Source organism: Diadema antillarum, unplaced genomic scaffold, assembly GCF_040938485.1.
Source record: "Diadema antillarum isolate AM-2024a unplaced genomic scaffold, OU_Dant_1.0 seq00000146_RagTag, whole genome shotgun sequence".
Lineage (NCBI taxonomy): Eukaryota > Metazoa > Echinodermata > Echinoidea > Diadematoida > Diadematidae > Diadema > Diadema antillarum.
In genome coordinates this window covers 422,914-437,737 of record NW_027271221.1, presented here as the reverse complement: position 1 = coordinate 437,737, position 14,824 = coordinate 422,914, and the positions used below count along the sequence as shown (strand labels likewise).

The window sequence follows — 14,824 nt, the reverse complement described above, 5'->3', positions numbered from 1 at the left end:
AATATCGAAGCCTCCTATTTTCCCGATATTGACGGAGGATTATTCGCTCTGTACGTATACACCGATATCATCGATAATCAGAGAGTAGGTGATGTGAGCGCTCCGTTATTAAGAATCGTAGCTACGGATAAGGATAAGGCTGGTGGCGTAGTGCATCATTCGTACCAGACTCCGCATTATCTACCCGTCAAAATCAAATATATAGATACGATACAATTAGATATAAGGAGTGATTTTGGGGAAAAGGTGCCATTTCAAAGTGGGAAAGTCATCGTGAAACTGCACTTTCGATCTTCTCGTAAACAAACATTCTTTTAATAGTCATGACGGCTCAGGGTACATCCCTGCCCGTCTTTCGGGGAGCGCGAATGCAACGAGGGTATGGTTTGGGAAGTATGTTGAAGGGGTTACTGCGATCAGCCGTACCTTATTTGGGTAAAAAGGCGCTGCAGACTGGTCTTAACATCGCCAGTGATGTGGTTCAGGGAGACAGCTTTAAGCGCGCCACCTCGGCAAACCTTAAACATCTCGGTCGTCAGTTATCCAGCCAACCCAGGAAGAGAAATAAAGCGTTTAAAAGGAAGCGCCCCATTAAGAAAAGGGTCACTTCGAAAGGAGCAAAGAGAAGGAAGACATCGGATATTTTTGACAAGTGAACTCATTCGTATCATCCCTGGCCGTGTGCACGCTCACGTCTCGACAATATGGATAAGATCCATCGCCAATCCTGCGATTGTTCAAAGTCAGAAGTGGACCTGTTTAGCATTCCACCTACGCAAACGACGGTCGAGAGTGGGAAATGGGTCGAATATTTTCCTCTTACAAACATAGGCGATGCCACGCCTATTCAGTTTCATCTACAAGGGTCGACGGATGAATACACCGATTTATCCCAGACCTTCCTGCACCTTCAAGTCAAAGTGGTCAACGGTGATGGCACGCCTATCGGCGAAAATGAAAAGGTTGCCCCGACAAACTTGTTCATGCATTCCTTATTCAGCGATGTGGACTTGATGTTAAACGACAGACTCGTCACCCCCTCTACCAATACCTACCCTTACCGAGCCATCTTGGAAACTCTGTTAACTTACGGGCCGGCTGCGAAAGAATCCCAACTGACCTCGTCGCTCTATTTTAAAGACACACCCGGGTTTATGGATGATGGCAACCCCTTCAGCGCAACGCCTGGCAACGGAGGAATGAGACAGAGGCAAGATTACATCAAGGAGAGTCGGACTCTCGACATGGTTGGAGTTCTTCACTTGGATATGTGTTTTCAAGAACGTTTGCTCTTGGGAGGAGTGGATGTCAAACTTAAACTCAATCGCAGCAAGGATAGTTTCAGTCTAATTTCCGCTACCGACGGCGCCAGCTACAAAGTCCAGGTCACTAACGCGTCTCTGTTTGTCAGAAGGGTCAAGCTGAGTTCAGACGCTGCGCTGCTTCATGCAAAGACCTTGGAGACGCAAACGGCAAAGTACCCGCTAAGGCGTGTGGAAGTTAAGACATTCAGCATACCGCGTGGGAACCTGTCATTCACCAGAGAGAGCCTGATTCTGGGGCAAATGCCCAAACGATTAGTCATAGAATGCGTGGGTAACACAGCCTTCAACGGAGATTACTCGAAAAACCCGTTCAACTTTCATCACTACAACCTCAACTTCTTGGCGTTGTACGCCGATTCTGAGCAAGTTCCCTGGAAACCCCTCCGTCCTAAATTCGCCGAACAGAATGCGAGTTACATCTTAGCCTACCAGACTCTGTTTTCCGGAACAAATTCCCTGTACCGGGACAAAGGTAATCACATCGATCGAAAAGATTACGGGAATGGATATTCACTGTACGCCTTTGACCTGACACCCGACCTCTCGGATGGCGATTGCTTCAACCTTCGTAAACACGGAAACGTACGTCTGGAGATGCAGTTTGAGGAGGCTCTACCGGAGACTATCAACGTTCTGGTGTATGCGGAATATGAGAGCATCGTCGAAATTGATAGAAATCGAAACGTGATTGTGGATTTTGGAAACTGAGAGGAGGAGGGACAGTTAAATCTCTACGGGGCAGTCACCATGAATACGGAACATCTTTTAAACTTTGTTGAACGAGACAAACTGATGAAGAAGTATTTTCTGGGCATTTTTCCCGCGGACCACGTACCTGATTATGTGAAAAGCTTACCAGCGGCGTTGATCGCCAATGTCGATAACCATAATGAACCGGGTAGTCATTGGATCGCTATGTACGTAAATAGATATGGTCAGGCAGATTTTTTTGACTCGTACGGGAGACACCCGAGGATGTATTCTAGTTATTTCACCGAGTTTTTACAATACAACTCGAACGAATGGAAATATAATACCCGATCTCTTCAATCAGACTGGTCAACGGTATGCGGGCAATATTGTTTGTACTTCTTGTTTCAGCGAGTGAGAGGAAACAGTATGCAAAGTATCGTGTCAAACTTTCATTCGAATAAACTTCAGAATGATCGAAAAGTATACGCCTTTGTCAATACGCGATATCCAAATTTAAATTCTCATATGTATGACCCGAATCTAATTTTACGGCAAATATCAAAGTCTTTAAACTAATGTATGTATGTCCTCTGTGGCTCGTGTTAGCCCTATTTGCCATCTCTCTGTATGTCGATGTATCGCAATGTCTGTGTATATATTTATATGTTGGTTAATATTCACCTACGACTTGGTCATGCATTATATATATATATATATATATATATACACGTATCGTATACTTCATTCTACTTTTCCCCCTCAGTCTCTTTCTCTCTCTCTCTCTCTTCGCCTTCCTCCTTCCTCCATAGTGCATGCGATGAGTCGTTAATGATACCGACTCGTAGATGAGTGAAAAGTCAATGTGAATCAGTAAAGTTCGTTTATACATTTGAGTTTATTTGTACAAGTTCGTTGAACGAAATAAAGATCTCCATCGTATGACAATATATACGCATCATTTGTGAATTACATTCGTCTGATTACAATGTGTTACAAAGAGTTTACGCATGTTGGGAGTGATCGATGAGAGAATGATGATGACGATGCGAGGTATTTAACCAGCGCCATTTAAAACGAGTAATAACGCGTACCATGAACGTACACGTACAGTGAGAAAGATAGATTCCATGCGGATGAAAATGCATCCAGACTGAGACAAGTACATTCCTTAATACAACGTCAGTGATAAAGCATGACGCGAACATAAACGAGTACATTTAAACGGATAATTCAATCCGCAAAATGTTTACAAATACATGAGATACTTTTACACAATGTGATACAAATTTGCACGACTATAAATCCGAGTGTTTTGCATCAATGAATGGAGCGAGTATGATTTAATCAAAACTTTCCCAAGTCAACTTGGGTTTGGTGGAACGAGTCAACTTCCTCGCCTTTTTTTTTCTCTTTGGTTGTTTGAGCGTTGGTTGATCGATACGTGTAGTGAGAATAGGAGTGGAGGGTAATAGTTTGGGTGATGCACTCGCTGCCAGAGTACCGCAAGGACTCTTACGTTTCAATTGTTGCAAAACACTCAGTCGTTCATTATTCAAAATCAGAGATTCCGGTACATTTGATTCGGATAACACTCGAAGAAAATGTTGCCAACCAATCGGGTTGGATGATTTACGTCCTCTCATAACATCGAGTATCAAATCAACTATATTTGAACCGGGTATGGTCCTTCCTTCGTACACCAACTCTCCGCGTTTATTCCATTGCCAGGTAGCTCCTGGTTGGCGGAGTAACACACGATCCAATAATACATCGGCGCGTTTTTTCAAACTAGCCGGTAACAGACTCAATACATTATTCTTAGCACTTTGATCGACAATCGTATTTCCTTCGGCCTCATTCTGTTGAGCATTCTCGTGTTTATCACCTTTGATACTTATATGAATGGGATTTGGTCGCATTTCGCCATGTTGCAACTGCAAATACCTTTGCAAGGCTTCGTTGTAAAGAGTAACTTTTTCTTTATCCGACATATTCTCCGAATTCAAAATAGACTGTATTTCTTCGTCCAATCTGGACAGTATGCGGGTAGAAGGTTGACTTTTCAAATTTGAAGACTGAATCGCTCGTGCAATCTCTTCGGGTACGAGCGTCATTTTCTTCGCACGTTCCATCTGTATCAATATTCTTTCCACAAATGATGTTTATTTAAACAAAAGCGATAAAATTGGACCGAGTAAAGCACCGAGAAATCCACCGTTTTGAATCAAGATTTCTTTTTTCTTGCGATGCCCGTGACGTTTATCGGCTAATGCACGAATGTGTTTCTTGCATCTAGACAAAGTCTTCTTTTGATTCGAAGTAAGAGGTACATTGCCTTTTAAAGTATTGGCGCAACATTCCGCGAGACAAGTAACCAGATCCCTCGATGCATGGCGTAGGTAGGCCTTGCGTTGTTTTGGAGCGCACTTGGCCAACACCCGCAAGACATGCTCGTGCTTCTTAAGTCTATGAACCATATTGACAGAATGATGATTTTCTCATCGCTGCAACGATTATTATACCTTACTGACATAAACTTCGGTAAACTCATCTGGAAAAATCTTGGTTCGTAATCTATATTCTTCCAGAGTATTCGATTTCAAATCAATCAATAGATACCCGTACGGCTCCCTAGTAGCATCTTCGTAAGACTCTTGCACATACTTTGCATTGCCGGGATACAGCTGTCGCCCCAAATGCATTATTTGTGATTTATCCCTCGGATTCTTATACATGACTAGATATTGCGCGTTTAAACTGATTGTACGGGTCTCTTTACCCCATGGAACAAATTTTGAACTATGAAAATAATCGACAGGTTACGATGATGGGACCCTCGGGTGAAAAGAGCGGTCATTTTTGCATTGGTCGAACACTCGGCCATTAAATCATCGACGATTAATAGATTACGAACGTTTGGATCGATCGTACTCTCAAAATTAGCCGGAAACCCATCTATAAACTCAATACCTGGAAACTCGGATAACATTTCACCGTAAGCATTTTGATACACGCCGTAACACCACATAATCTTTTGCGGTGGTCTATCGATCATACTTTGGTTATGCTTTATCAACTTACGCACAAAGACGGTCTTACCACTACCTGTGGGACCCGCTACGATGCACGTAAACGGATGTACAAATTTCAAAACCATGATTGATTTCTTTCTTTCCTTCACCGGCGTCTCAAAAGCGAGCTACCCGTACTCAAGAAAAACCGAATGACAAATGACAACAATGTAGTGGGAACTGAATATAAAAAGTTATTGCCTCGATTAAGATATGAGGCGAGTGGTATCGACACGATCCACGCGCAAACATTTCTAAGACAATTCCGTAAGATTAACGTAGTGGGTTTGGATTGCGTGGGGAAAAGGCATCGCCTCGGACCCATTGCGCTTTAGTAGATAGCTAACGTTACTATGAAATGTAAGGAAGTTTGATTCCGTCAGCAATAACTCTGAAATGAGGTTTTTACCTTGAAATACACGCTCGGCGATAAAAGAAATGATCGATAACACAAACAGCGTAATAACAATTACAACGACTCGGATACCTATCGTAATTCGTCGATGTTGCAAAGTATCGTTCAAATTGAACGTCGAATCAGACATGTTGACTGAAAGGAGTCACGTGCAAATAATGATAACGAAATGAAAAGAACCCCGTATTTATGATTAGTATTCGAGGATGGTTGCTGCTCGATCAAACTATAACCCGTGAACTAATCGCGTGCGACATACCCGTAGGGAAAAGTGAAAAAATCAGGCTGAACCACTCTCTTGTCGTACACTACTCTGTAATCCTTGCGAGCTGCTTTAGTTTCTATCCGCTTTCTCTTGGCATCTTTCGTGATTTGGTAGTCATCAGTGACAGTGATGGGTCTCTCATCATCAGTTCCAAAAGTCCTAACCATAGCTCGCATGGTATCGAAATTGATCAGTTGAGAGTTTTTGTAGTTTAAGGTGATACCTTTGACCTTGCAGTGCGTCTCACCATTTTCAAGTTGGTAGGCGTAATTTTTCGGACCGCCCGAACAAAAGGTCGTAATGTGATGACCATCCAGTTCGTCCGTCAATTCTCCCAAGTAATCGCCCAAAGCGGGACGCCACTCATCGGCGTTGTAATCTCTCTCTACATAAACGACGCTATCCGTATCGAAATACAAAACGCGATTGTCTAAGCGGTCAATGACATCATACAGTTTAAGACGTGCCTGCGCTGTCGTAAATGCGGCTATGACTACGTTTGATCGAGCAGCCACCTCCTCAAATTCATCCCTTTTCACCGACTTGACCTCGATCACTTCCTCCGTGACAAAGTTCAAATCGGTGACGATGATCTGATCAGAAGTCAACATATCGTACAATTTTTTAGGACAACTTATGACTTCGATACTGGGCAGATTGGTTCTCATGCCGAAACGTCCCCAAAAAGAATTCAGCATGAGTTTCGAAAGGGACCGTAAACCCTTGTTCTTTGCAATTTTGTTCGGCTCTAGCCGTATACCCTCATTTAGGTAGTAGTCCCTAACGTACTGTGCCTTGTCTTCTTCGGACTTTACCCACTCGGGCCATCCAGAGGCTTCTTGTTTTATTTTCAGGAAGGTATTGATGTAGGATGTGAATAAACCCTCCGCGTTAGTATTGGGGTCGTACTGTGCTTTTCTTGGAAAGTGCCAAACGGACTCAATTTCAAGTACTCGATAACCCTTTTCAACCGCCTTCATTAGCTCGAGGGAAACCCAAGTGCTTTGGAGCAGTCGCTCCTGAGTACCATGGTTGCACTGAGTCCTCTGTCTCGTCTCCGCGCATGTGCGACAGAGTGGAAACATTAATTTCCCATTGATTTTGATTGGCAGTACTGGATGTAAGAGGGATTTCGGGGGTAACACCTTACACCTAACTAGCCCGTAATAGGCGGATACATCTTGAAAATGCGAAGTGATGACCTCTGGATGGCCCAAGGGGTAAGACCCGTACTTGTTAATGCTCGGGTACAGGGATGTAAAGTCCACGTACCTGATTCTTTCCCCCTCCCCGCATTCATAGTACAAACAATTTGCATTTGTCCTTCCACCGTAGAAGGCTTCGCGAGGGTTAAGGGTGACAACGTCGTGTGGGTTGAGAGTGTGAATGTTCTGGGTGAATTGCGCTGGCAGACCTTTTTGGATTTCCTTCCATTCGCAAGACCACATTTCAACGTATTTGTGGTCGGGAAGGACTTTTTTGATGTAATTTTTCTTCATCACGGTCTCTAAGTGCAAATCACCCATACATTTACCCTCTCGACCCGACGGCGTGTTGTACTCATAACATCTCGCACAGCCGTGCCACCAGCATCCATTAAATTCATACACGGTTTTGTTTTCCCTACAAAACCCATCCACCTTGTAAGGACCGATCCAGACTTCCCCCTGGTTCTTTGCATGCTGAATATGAACGCCTTCAGACTGACTGACGTACGCCAAATACCGCAATGCCATCTTTGACTGTATGTCTTTTGGATCGTAACCTCTGGGAGGAATGACTGCGATTGAGTATATTTGCAGAAAGTTGCGCCGAAATACGAGGTTGCAGGCAGCTGCGATCGTGATGCAGTTCTCAAAGGGATCTACGCCGGTGTCTATCACACCAAATTTGTGATATTTCGTCACATTTTTGAACAAGTTCCGAAATTCTAAACAACACCTTCTGAGGATGTCTACATCACTGACGCAGTATTCGTGGATTTCCTTTTGCATAGAAAACACCTTCCCAGAGGCTACTTCACCCGCGTGCCACTCGAGAAATTCTTCCCGCTTCTTTGGCGACATGCCACCGGGATTATAATATCTCACGTCGGGTATGGGACCTTCATAGTCAGCATTGGCATTCGTATTGAAAAAATGAGGAAAGAAGCCCTTCTTCAATTCTTTGATCCCAAAGGTGGATGGGAGGGCTGACAGGGGCATTGGCAGAAAATTTAACGAATCGATGAATCTGATCTTGCTGAATTCAACGTACATCGTCATGATTTTACCTCCCGACATGATCAGTTTGGGGATGATGCAGTTTTCGTACAAGTAACGTTGTATAAAAACTCCATCATACCCCTTGAAGTTGTGGGCGATGACCGTACTGCCTCTATTTTCTTCGTTGCCAAACAACCACTGACAAAATTCGTTACCAGTGTCTTCCCCCTTGAATACTTTTTCTTTGGTTCCGCAAGTGTCGCACGGTGTTTCAAGGGGTAACGAACAACATTCTGAGCACGCTTTCTGAACAACGCAATAATTTGGGACGTGCGTCCCGCTCTCTTGCGTGCATTCAAAGTCAAAGAATATGAATTTGGTTGCTTCTTTCTTTTTGGCGCTGTTTTTCTTTTTCTTCCTTCTTTTCTTTTTGTTTTCCTTTCCGCGCCCTTCATGAGGCTGGTCCGTTTCATCGCTCACAACTTCAACATCATCAACACCATCTACATCTACGTGTGGTTCTGCCCCCACCCCAGTTTCCTCGGACTCACTCTGATCCAAGTTCTGCGTGGTTTTAACGGGTTGCATATAGCACATATGTCCCGGATATACAAACTTGTTACAAATCTTACACAATGTTTGCCCACACTCGTGCCACGTTTTGTGCTTCTGAAGCAACTTGACATTACATAATACGTTACAAACTGTACATTTGAAATATTTCCAACAGACCCTCGTTTCTTTGTGGGTGCGATAACAAAGGTCATTCTTGAAGTTACGATTGCACCTCAAGCAGTGTCGCAATGTTTCGTCTTGCGATGGTGCGGAACAGTGTTTCCCGTGACACAGGTTACAGGCGTTTTCACATTTGTGCTCGTGCTTTACATCGTACCCCTTCAGACACTTGTCACAGAAATAAGATCTGCGATAGAATGCGCCGAGGGAGGTAACCAAGTCGAAGTGTTCGTCATGCCAGTACAGGTATATGGCGTGATCTCGATCCTCGGGGCCTGAATATACTATCGTGTTCAAATTCTCTTTTGAAATGACCATGACTCTATAGTCTCTCATTTGAGGAGTGTTTTCAAAGGCTTTGATCTCTTCCAGACCGCATTTTCCATACGGGACATTCGCTTCCCTATGCAAGGCTCTCGCATAGTCTGCTTGTTTGCCATAACTTTGTCTTATCGAACCCCAGTCTGGGTCTTTTTCTAACCTAGCGATACCCGTTACAATCGCTCTCGCGCAACACATCTCATCCACTCCACGATTTTTGATGCGAATGATGCTGCGCATTTTCAACAGTTTTTCATTTATGTTCACAAACCTTCGACTTGATTTTCCCCCCTCAGGCATGGCCAAATGTATGACATTAAACGTACAATTTTCATCTAGTGACAATTCCTCGTGTGATTGCAGCGTTGCCTGTAATTTGGTGCTGAAGGCGTCGTGCCTCAACTGGTCCTTCCTAACAAATGGCATGCTGATTGGTTTATCCAGTCTTGGGGCATTAAAAACAACTCTAACGAAATCTCTGTCCCGAGCACCCTCTATCATCTCATCTACAATGTTATCGAACATCCCATTCACACGAGGTAGCATGTCAATCATGGGGCCGTTTCTTCCAACCGGGTTAAAAGAAACTGTGTAATCAGTCATGGCGGCATTATACTTTTTACAATGTCTCTGACTGACCTTTCTCACATTGTACAATGGTAACTGTTGAGCGTGTAGTTGGGGGAGAGCGTGCTCCTCGGCCTGCCGCTTCCTGCCTGCGATGGATGACGTACTCCCTCTCCCGGCTCCGGATGTTTGAGGCCTCTCAGCTCTACGTGTCATTGCTGCTGGCACTGTCGTTGGATGTTCCTCCTCGCTTGGATGAGTTGAACTGCCACCAGTTGACCGTGCTCCTCCGATATGACTGGTACTCGGACCGGGTTGGGGACTCCTCCTCCAGCTGTGGTCATCTATGACGTGAAATATATCGAAGAGCGGATTAGCATCAACGCTAAGAATTGCTTATTGAGATGTGTCTAACATACATACCATTTGCGTATTGCATTCTTGCACTCTCACTGTGAACCTCTTTGACGTATAGTCCTACGAGCGAAATCACTTTCAACGGCGAATTTTACATGTACCGGATACAAATTGAAACAATCTACAAAACATAAAAAAGAAAGAAAGAAATGATGTAACGTACCTGTACTCGGGTGATTGTCGAAACTCTGCGGGGCATCTTCCTGTTGTAAAAAGTGAGTTGTCCTCGTGAAAATCAAACAGTGCTGTTCAGGTTCTAACTCTTCGTAGAGTTCCTCTCTAAGAGCAGACACGTCAGCGAGGCATTTACAATCGTGCAAACGCTGTACAAGTTCAGCCGTGGTGATCATGGTGACTCAGCGTTGCCCCCTCTCCATCGATATAACGTTGACGCAGCGAAAAAAAAAATGTCAATGTCATGAACGAAGATCATCGAATGTTGAGAAAGCCTAAAAGTTTAAATCTATATATATCTTCATTTTGCCACTTTTATTACACTGCGTATGTGCCTTCTCCACAGGTTTGTATTACCCGCCATACATACATTCACTCACTACCACCAATCACAACTCACCCCGATCTCCAGAGGGCTGACCACCGTCACCCTTCTTGACCAATCACAGCGTGGCATTTTGTAACGGGTATGCTGGAGTAGGCCTTGTCTTCATTCCCATTGGTCACACACCCTTGTCCCCACTGGTCATTGGAATTGACCATAGCCCTTTTGTCCCCTTCACCCCCATTCTTCATTGTCTCCCTCTCTTTAACCAGTCTTCCTGCCAACCTCCCCCCATCTATGCACCCTGCTTTTGTCCCCATTCATCGAGTCAACTTGGCCACGTCCTCTTTGTACAGCATAGCTCTACCATACTCCCATTGTTTTCCAATCTCCCCCCGCATCCTCAGTCTCTACAGTTGCTTAAATCGTGCATCCCTTGGCCCTGTATAGCTACATTGTATTCCCCTGGTCTTGATATATCTACCTTCCTGTCTTGGACTCTTTGTTTTAAAATCTCACAAAGAACTTCCCCTACCATGGCTACTGGAATATTGTTTCTTGGTTTCCTGTCTTGAACCGGGCTTTCATACCTACCTTCCTGTCTTGGACTCTTTGTTTTAAACTCTCACAAAGAACTTCTCCCACCTTGGCTACTGGAATACTGTTTCTTGGTTTCCTGTCTTGAGCAGGGCTTGTTCTCCCTATACATTGTGCACAGCGAGGTAAAGTGAAACTCTGATCGCATCACCATTCTCATGTAGGCTATCGCTGTGTGAACTTGCTCTCTCCTTTATGCCATGATCTATACATGTACATGATGGACACTCGCATTCTGCATACCCTTGTGTACAATATACACCGAGAATGAAAACTTTGTGCCTGTGGATACACTCTTGATCGCTGTTTGGATACTCACCCTGTGCATTACCATTTATCGTGGCAGCTGGACACAATGTGTAAGTCACCATGGACCGTTATAGTACTCATGCAATCCTCATCCAGCAAAACTGCACTGCACAACTACAGTGCAACAATATTCACCAACACACTACCGATGCATATATTCATAAGTTCATTTCATAAACATTCATATATTATGCATCTCCCCTTCGTGAAGATGGAGGGAAGTTCGCTAATTAGGGGAGTGACGAAAGAGGATGACTAATTAATTAGTTCATCCTTAAAACACTAGACTTCCGGAAGCAACGGAAGGAGGACGTTAATTAGTTAATTAGCGCTAATTAGGAGGTGTGACCAATTAACACCTCTTTCTATATAGACTAGCATATCTTCTCACACACACACACACACACACAAACACAGACACACACACGTACTCATGCATGTATGGTACAGTTGTACTATAATCATGGAGGTAGTTTTCCTACCTCCACAGTATAATAATCATCACACACATAATACACTCCAGCAAGCAAATACACTATACTTCATGAAGGGAAGAAAAAAATCGACGATGGAAAATTCCCGCATTGCGCGCTCTCTCCCTTCCGGACCCCCCCCCCTTCTCTCTCTCTCTCTCTCTCTGTGTCTCTCTCTCCCTCCCTCTCTCCCTCCCTCTCTCTCTCAGATAGGACAGTGTACAAATCATTTCCTGGTATGCCTATCTTGTCCCACTTCGATTCTGATTTCAACCTGGGCCCCGTTTTATCCAAATATATAATCGATCATAAATTTCCTCACCACACAGGCTGTAGACTTACGATAAAAATCAACTATTTACTCTTTATCAAACATGGCACTGATCTACTTTGCCTCGTGTCATTATCATCAATCGGCGATCATCAGCAGATCAACCAGGGAGGTGGACTCTTCCACTTTCCCGGTTCAACAATTGTATCAACCGAGGAGACTGTTGACCTGCAGAAGCAGTAATATAACGGACTCTCGATAATGCATTATAGACTCCTTGTCAATCAACTAGGTAATGTGCTCCACGGCTGAAGCACATCATGTACACTAAACAGCCATAAGCATTTAAAACCGCTTAGCTCCATCTGAATGCTGAATCTCACCGAAGAAAAACTAAATACATAAAACAACACCAACTCGAGGAAGGGGTTTATATCATTGAGGGTGCCTATTGATGATTACGCGTGCATGCAAATTCACATACACACACACACACACACACACACACACATACGAACTTTAGCGAGGACGTCCTCGGTGTGCAGACCATTCCAAACAGTCTGCTTTTGCATGTAGGGGTACATGTTTGTAGGTCCTCGATTAGCATTATTGTAATAAGTCCTCGGTTGGATGGTAATGAATGAGTCCTCGTTTGACAAGAGTCTTACTGACACTCAGGTCCTCGGTTATGTAGTGAAATTCTTATGGGTAAAACAGGTCCTCGATTTCCACCATAGACGCGGATGTGTGTCCTCGTTTTAAACCATGGGTAAGCGCGCGCGCGCACGCACGCACACACACACACACACACACACACACCACAACCACCACCACTTCCACGCAAACACATTATATTGTTCGGTAGGGCCTACAAAATTATGGTTTCACATTTGCCAAGTCACATTTGCCAAGTCACATTTGCCAAGTCAAGTGCGAACGGGAACTGAGTGTTTGTTTCATGTTATTATATCTGTCCCAATGCTTTCGAAACTGAATACCTTTCATCAGTTTTCGAGGGTGAATGGATGTTTGTGACAAAACGAATAAAAGTAACTTAGTTAACATACCATCAACAACAACCGGACGTGAAACACAGAGCGAGAACAGGGGGTGGGGTGAGGGTGAACTAGACTCCTGTAATGATAATGTCTCATTTGTTTTTCATCACCGAAGAAAGGTTGTATGAAGAGAATTTGATCTTCACAAAGGAAGTCAAAGATTCCAATAAACAATATTTTCAATTTCAGTGGGCTGTGAGTTTGTTTGTGTCTGTCTGTCTGTCTGTTTGTGTGTCTGTGTGCGTCTCTCTCTCTCTCTCTCTCTCTCTGTATGTGCGTATGTGCGTTGGAGCACACATAGAAAGAAATATGCCCAAACAACACGCAATCAATTCAAATGTTACTAGAATATCCAATCTTATGAACTACTAGAATGTAGGGATAGGGTTTTCCTGTATTCAACATATTAATGTATACGCTTGCTACACTCAATATCATTATCAAGTACATTTATCATACATATCACAAAACGTAGAAATCTCGCCTAGAGTGGGACCTACACATGGGACATTTTTGATTTGCGATATAACTTACCACTATGTGTGGCAGGTTAGATGCTATCCTGGCGGCACGTAGTTTTCCTTAGCTCGAATGTGATGAATAGTTCGTGGCATTGGATATAGCAACAGCCTTCTACAGCCAAATGCGGAGTGAATTCACATGCAGAAATCCCTGATGAGAAATCACTGCCTTTCTAGAGACACCCGTCCGATGATGCATCTTATCTGTCTGACATGCACCCGCGGTCTGTGCAGACTGTTGAAGGCGCCCCACGAGCTATCCCGCGATGGGAGGGGAATCCCCTTCGTATTTGGAGCGACGTCATGGGGAAACACTACAGAACTCGCGTTTTGAGGGACACACTCCTCATTCACAAGTTAACTGGCCAATCGGGAGCGCCGATTTGTCTGCGTATGTGAATGAGGCCGTGACTTCCAAGTGGGGCAACGTATAACCATGGAGCTACGGTATAACCAAGGAGGTAGGCGAGCGCACGCCTCGTGCCTCCTGGGTATTATTTCCTGTACAGATTCCATCATTCTCTTTTCTTCCTTCATTTATTTTCATGGTCTGCCCACACTCATGTGTGATATCACAAGTCTAGTCGTGACAGCTAATCTGCCTCAAAACAAATGATTGTTTTACCTTTCAACCTCTGCAACCGACTACTACGAGGAAAAGTACACAGACTGTATACTGGTCCGGACGTAACTCGTAATTTGTTTTGAGGCAGATTAGCTGTCACGACTCTCTGTTCACCCTAGACTTGTGATATCACATAGTGTGGGCAGACCATGAAAACAAATGAAGGAAGAAAAGAGAATGATGGAATCTGTACAGGAAATAATACCCAGGAGGTACGAGGCGAGCGCTCGCCTTTCCAGGAGCACGTTCAGGTGGCCTCACACTAAAGGGCTTTTTACACTATGTTTCTTAACCCCGGACTTTCTCTGACCCAGGACTATCGTTAGTCCCGTACCAATTTTTTCAGCTTTTTACACTCGCCAATTAGTCCCGTACTATCTCTTGTCCGGGGCTAAGGAGAAAACTGACCTTTTTACACTCGTATTTCTTAGCCCCGGACTTTCCAAACCACATGAATA

General features: G+C 44.1%; 1 protein-coding gene across 1 annotated transcript; it reads left to right on the top strand.

Moving 5' to 3' along the window:
* The first annotated feature begins 704 nt into the window (after window positions 1–704).
* LOC139727721 (uncharacterized protein F54H12.2-like) lies at window positions 705–2,033 on the top strand. Its single transcript, XM_071638700.1, has one exon. The coding sequence runs from the start codon at window positions 705–707 to the stop codon at window positions 2,031–2,033; it is 1,329 nt and encodes a 442-aa protein (XP_071494801.1).
* Window positions 2,034–14,824: the final 12,791 nt, after the last annotated feature.

Excerpts from the sequence above, each read along its gene's own strand:
- LOC139727721 (XM_071638700.1), top strand. The coding sequence starts at position 705 with ATGGATAAGATCCATCGCCAATCCTGCGATTGTTCAAAGTCAGAAGTG.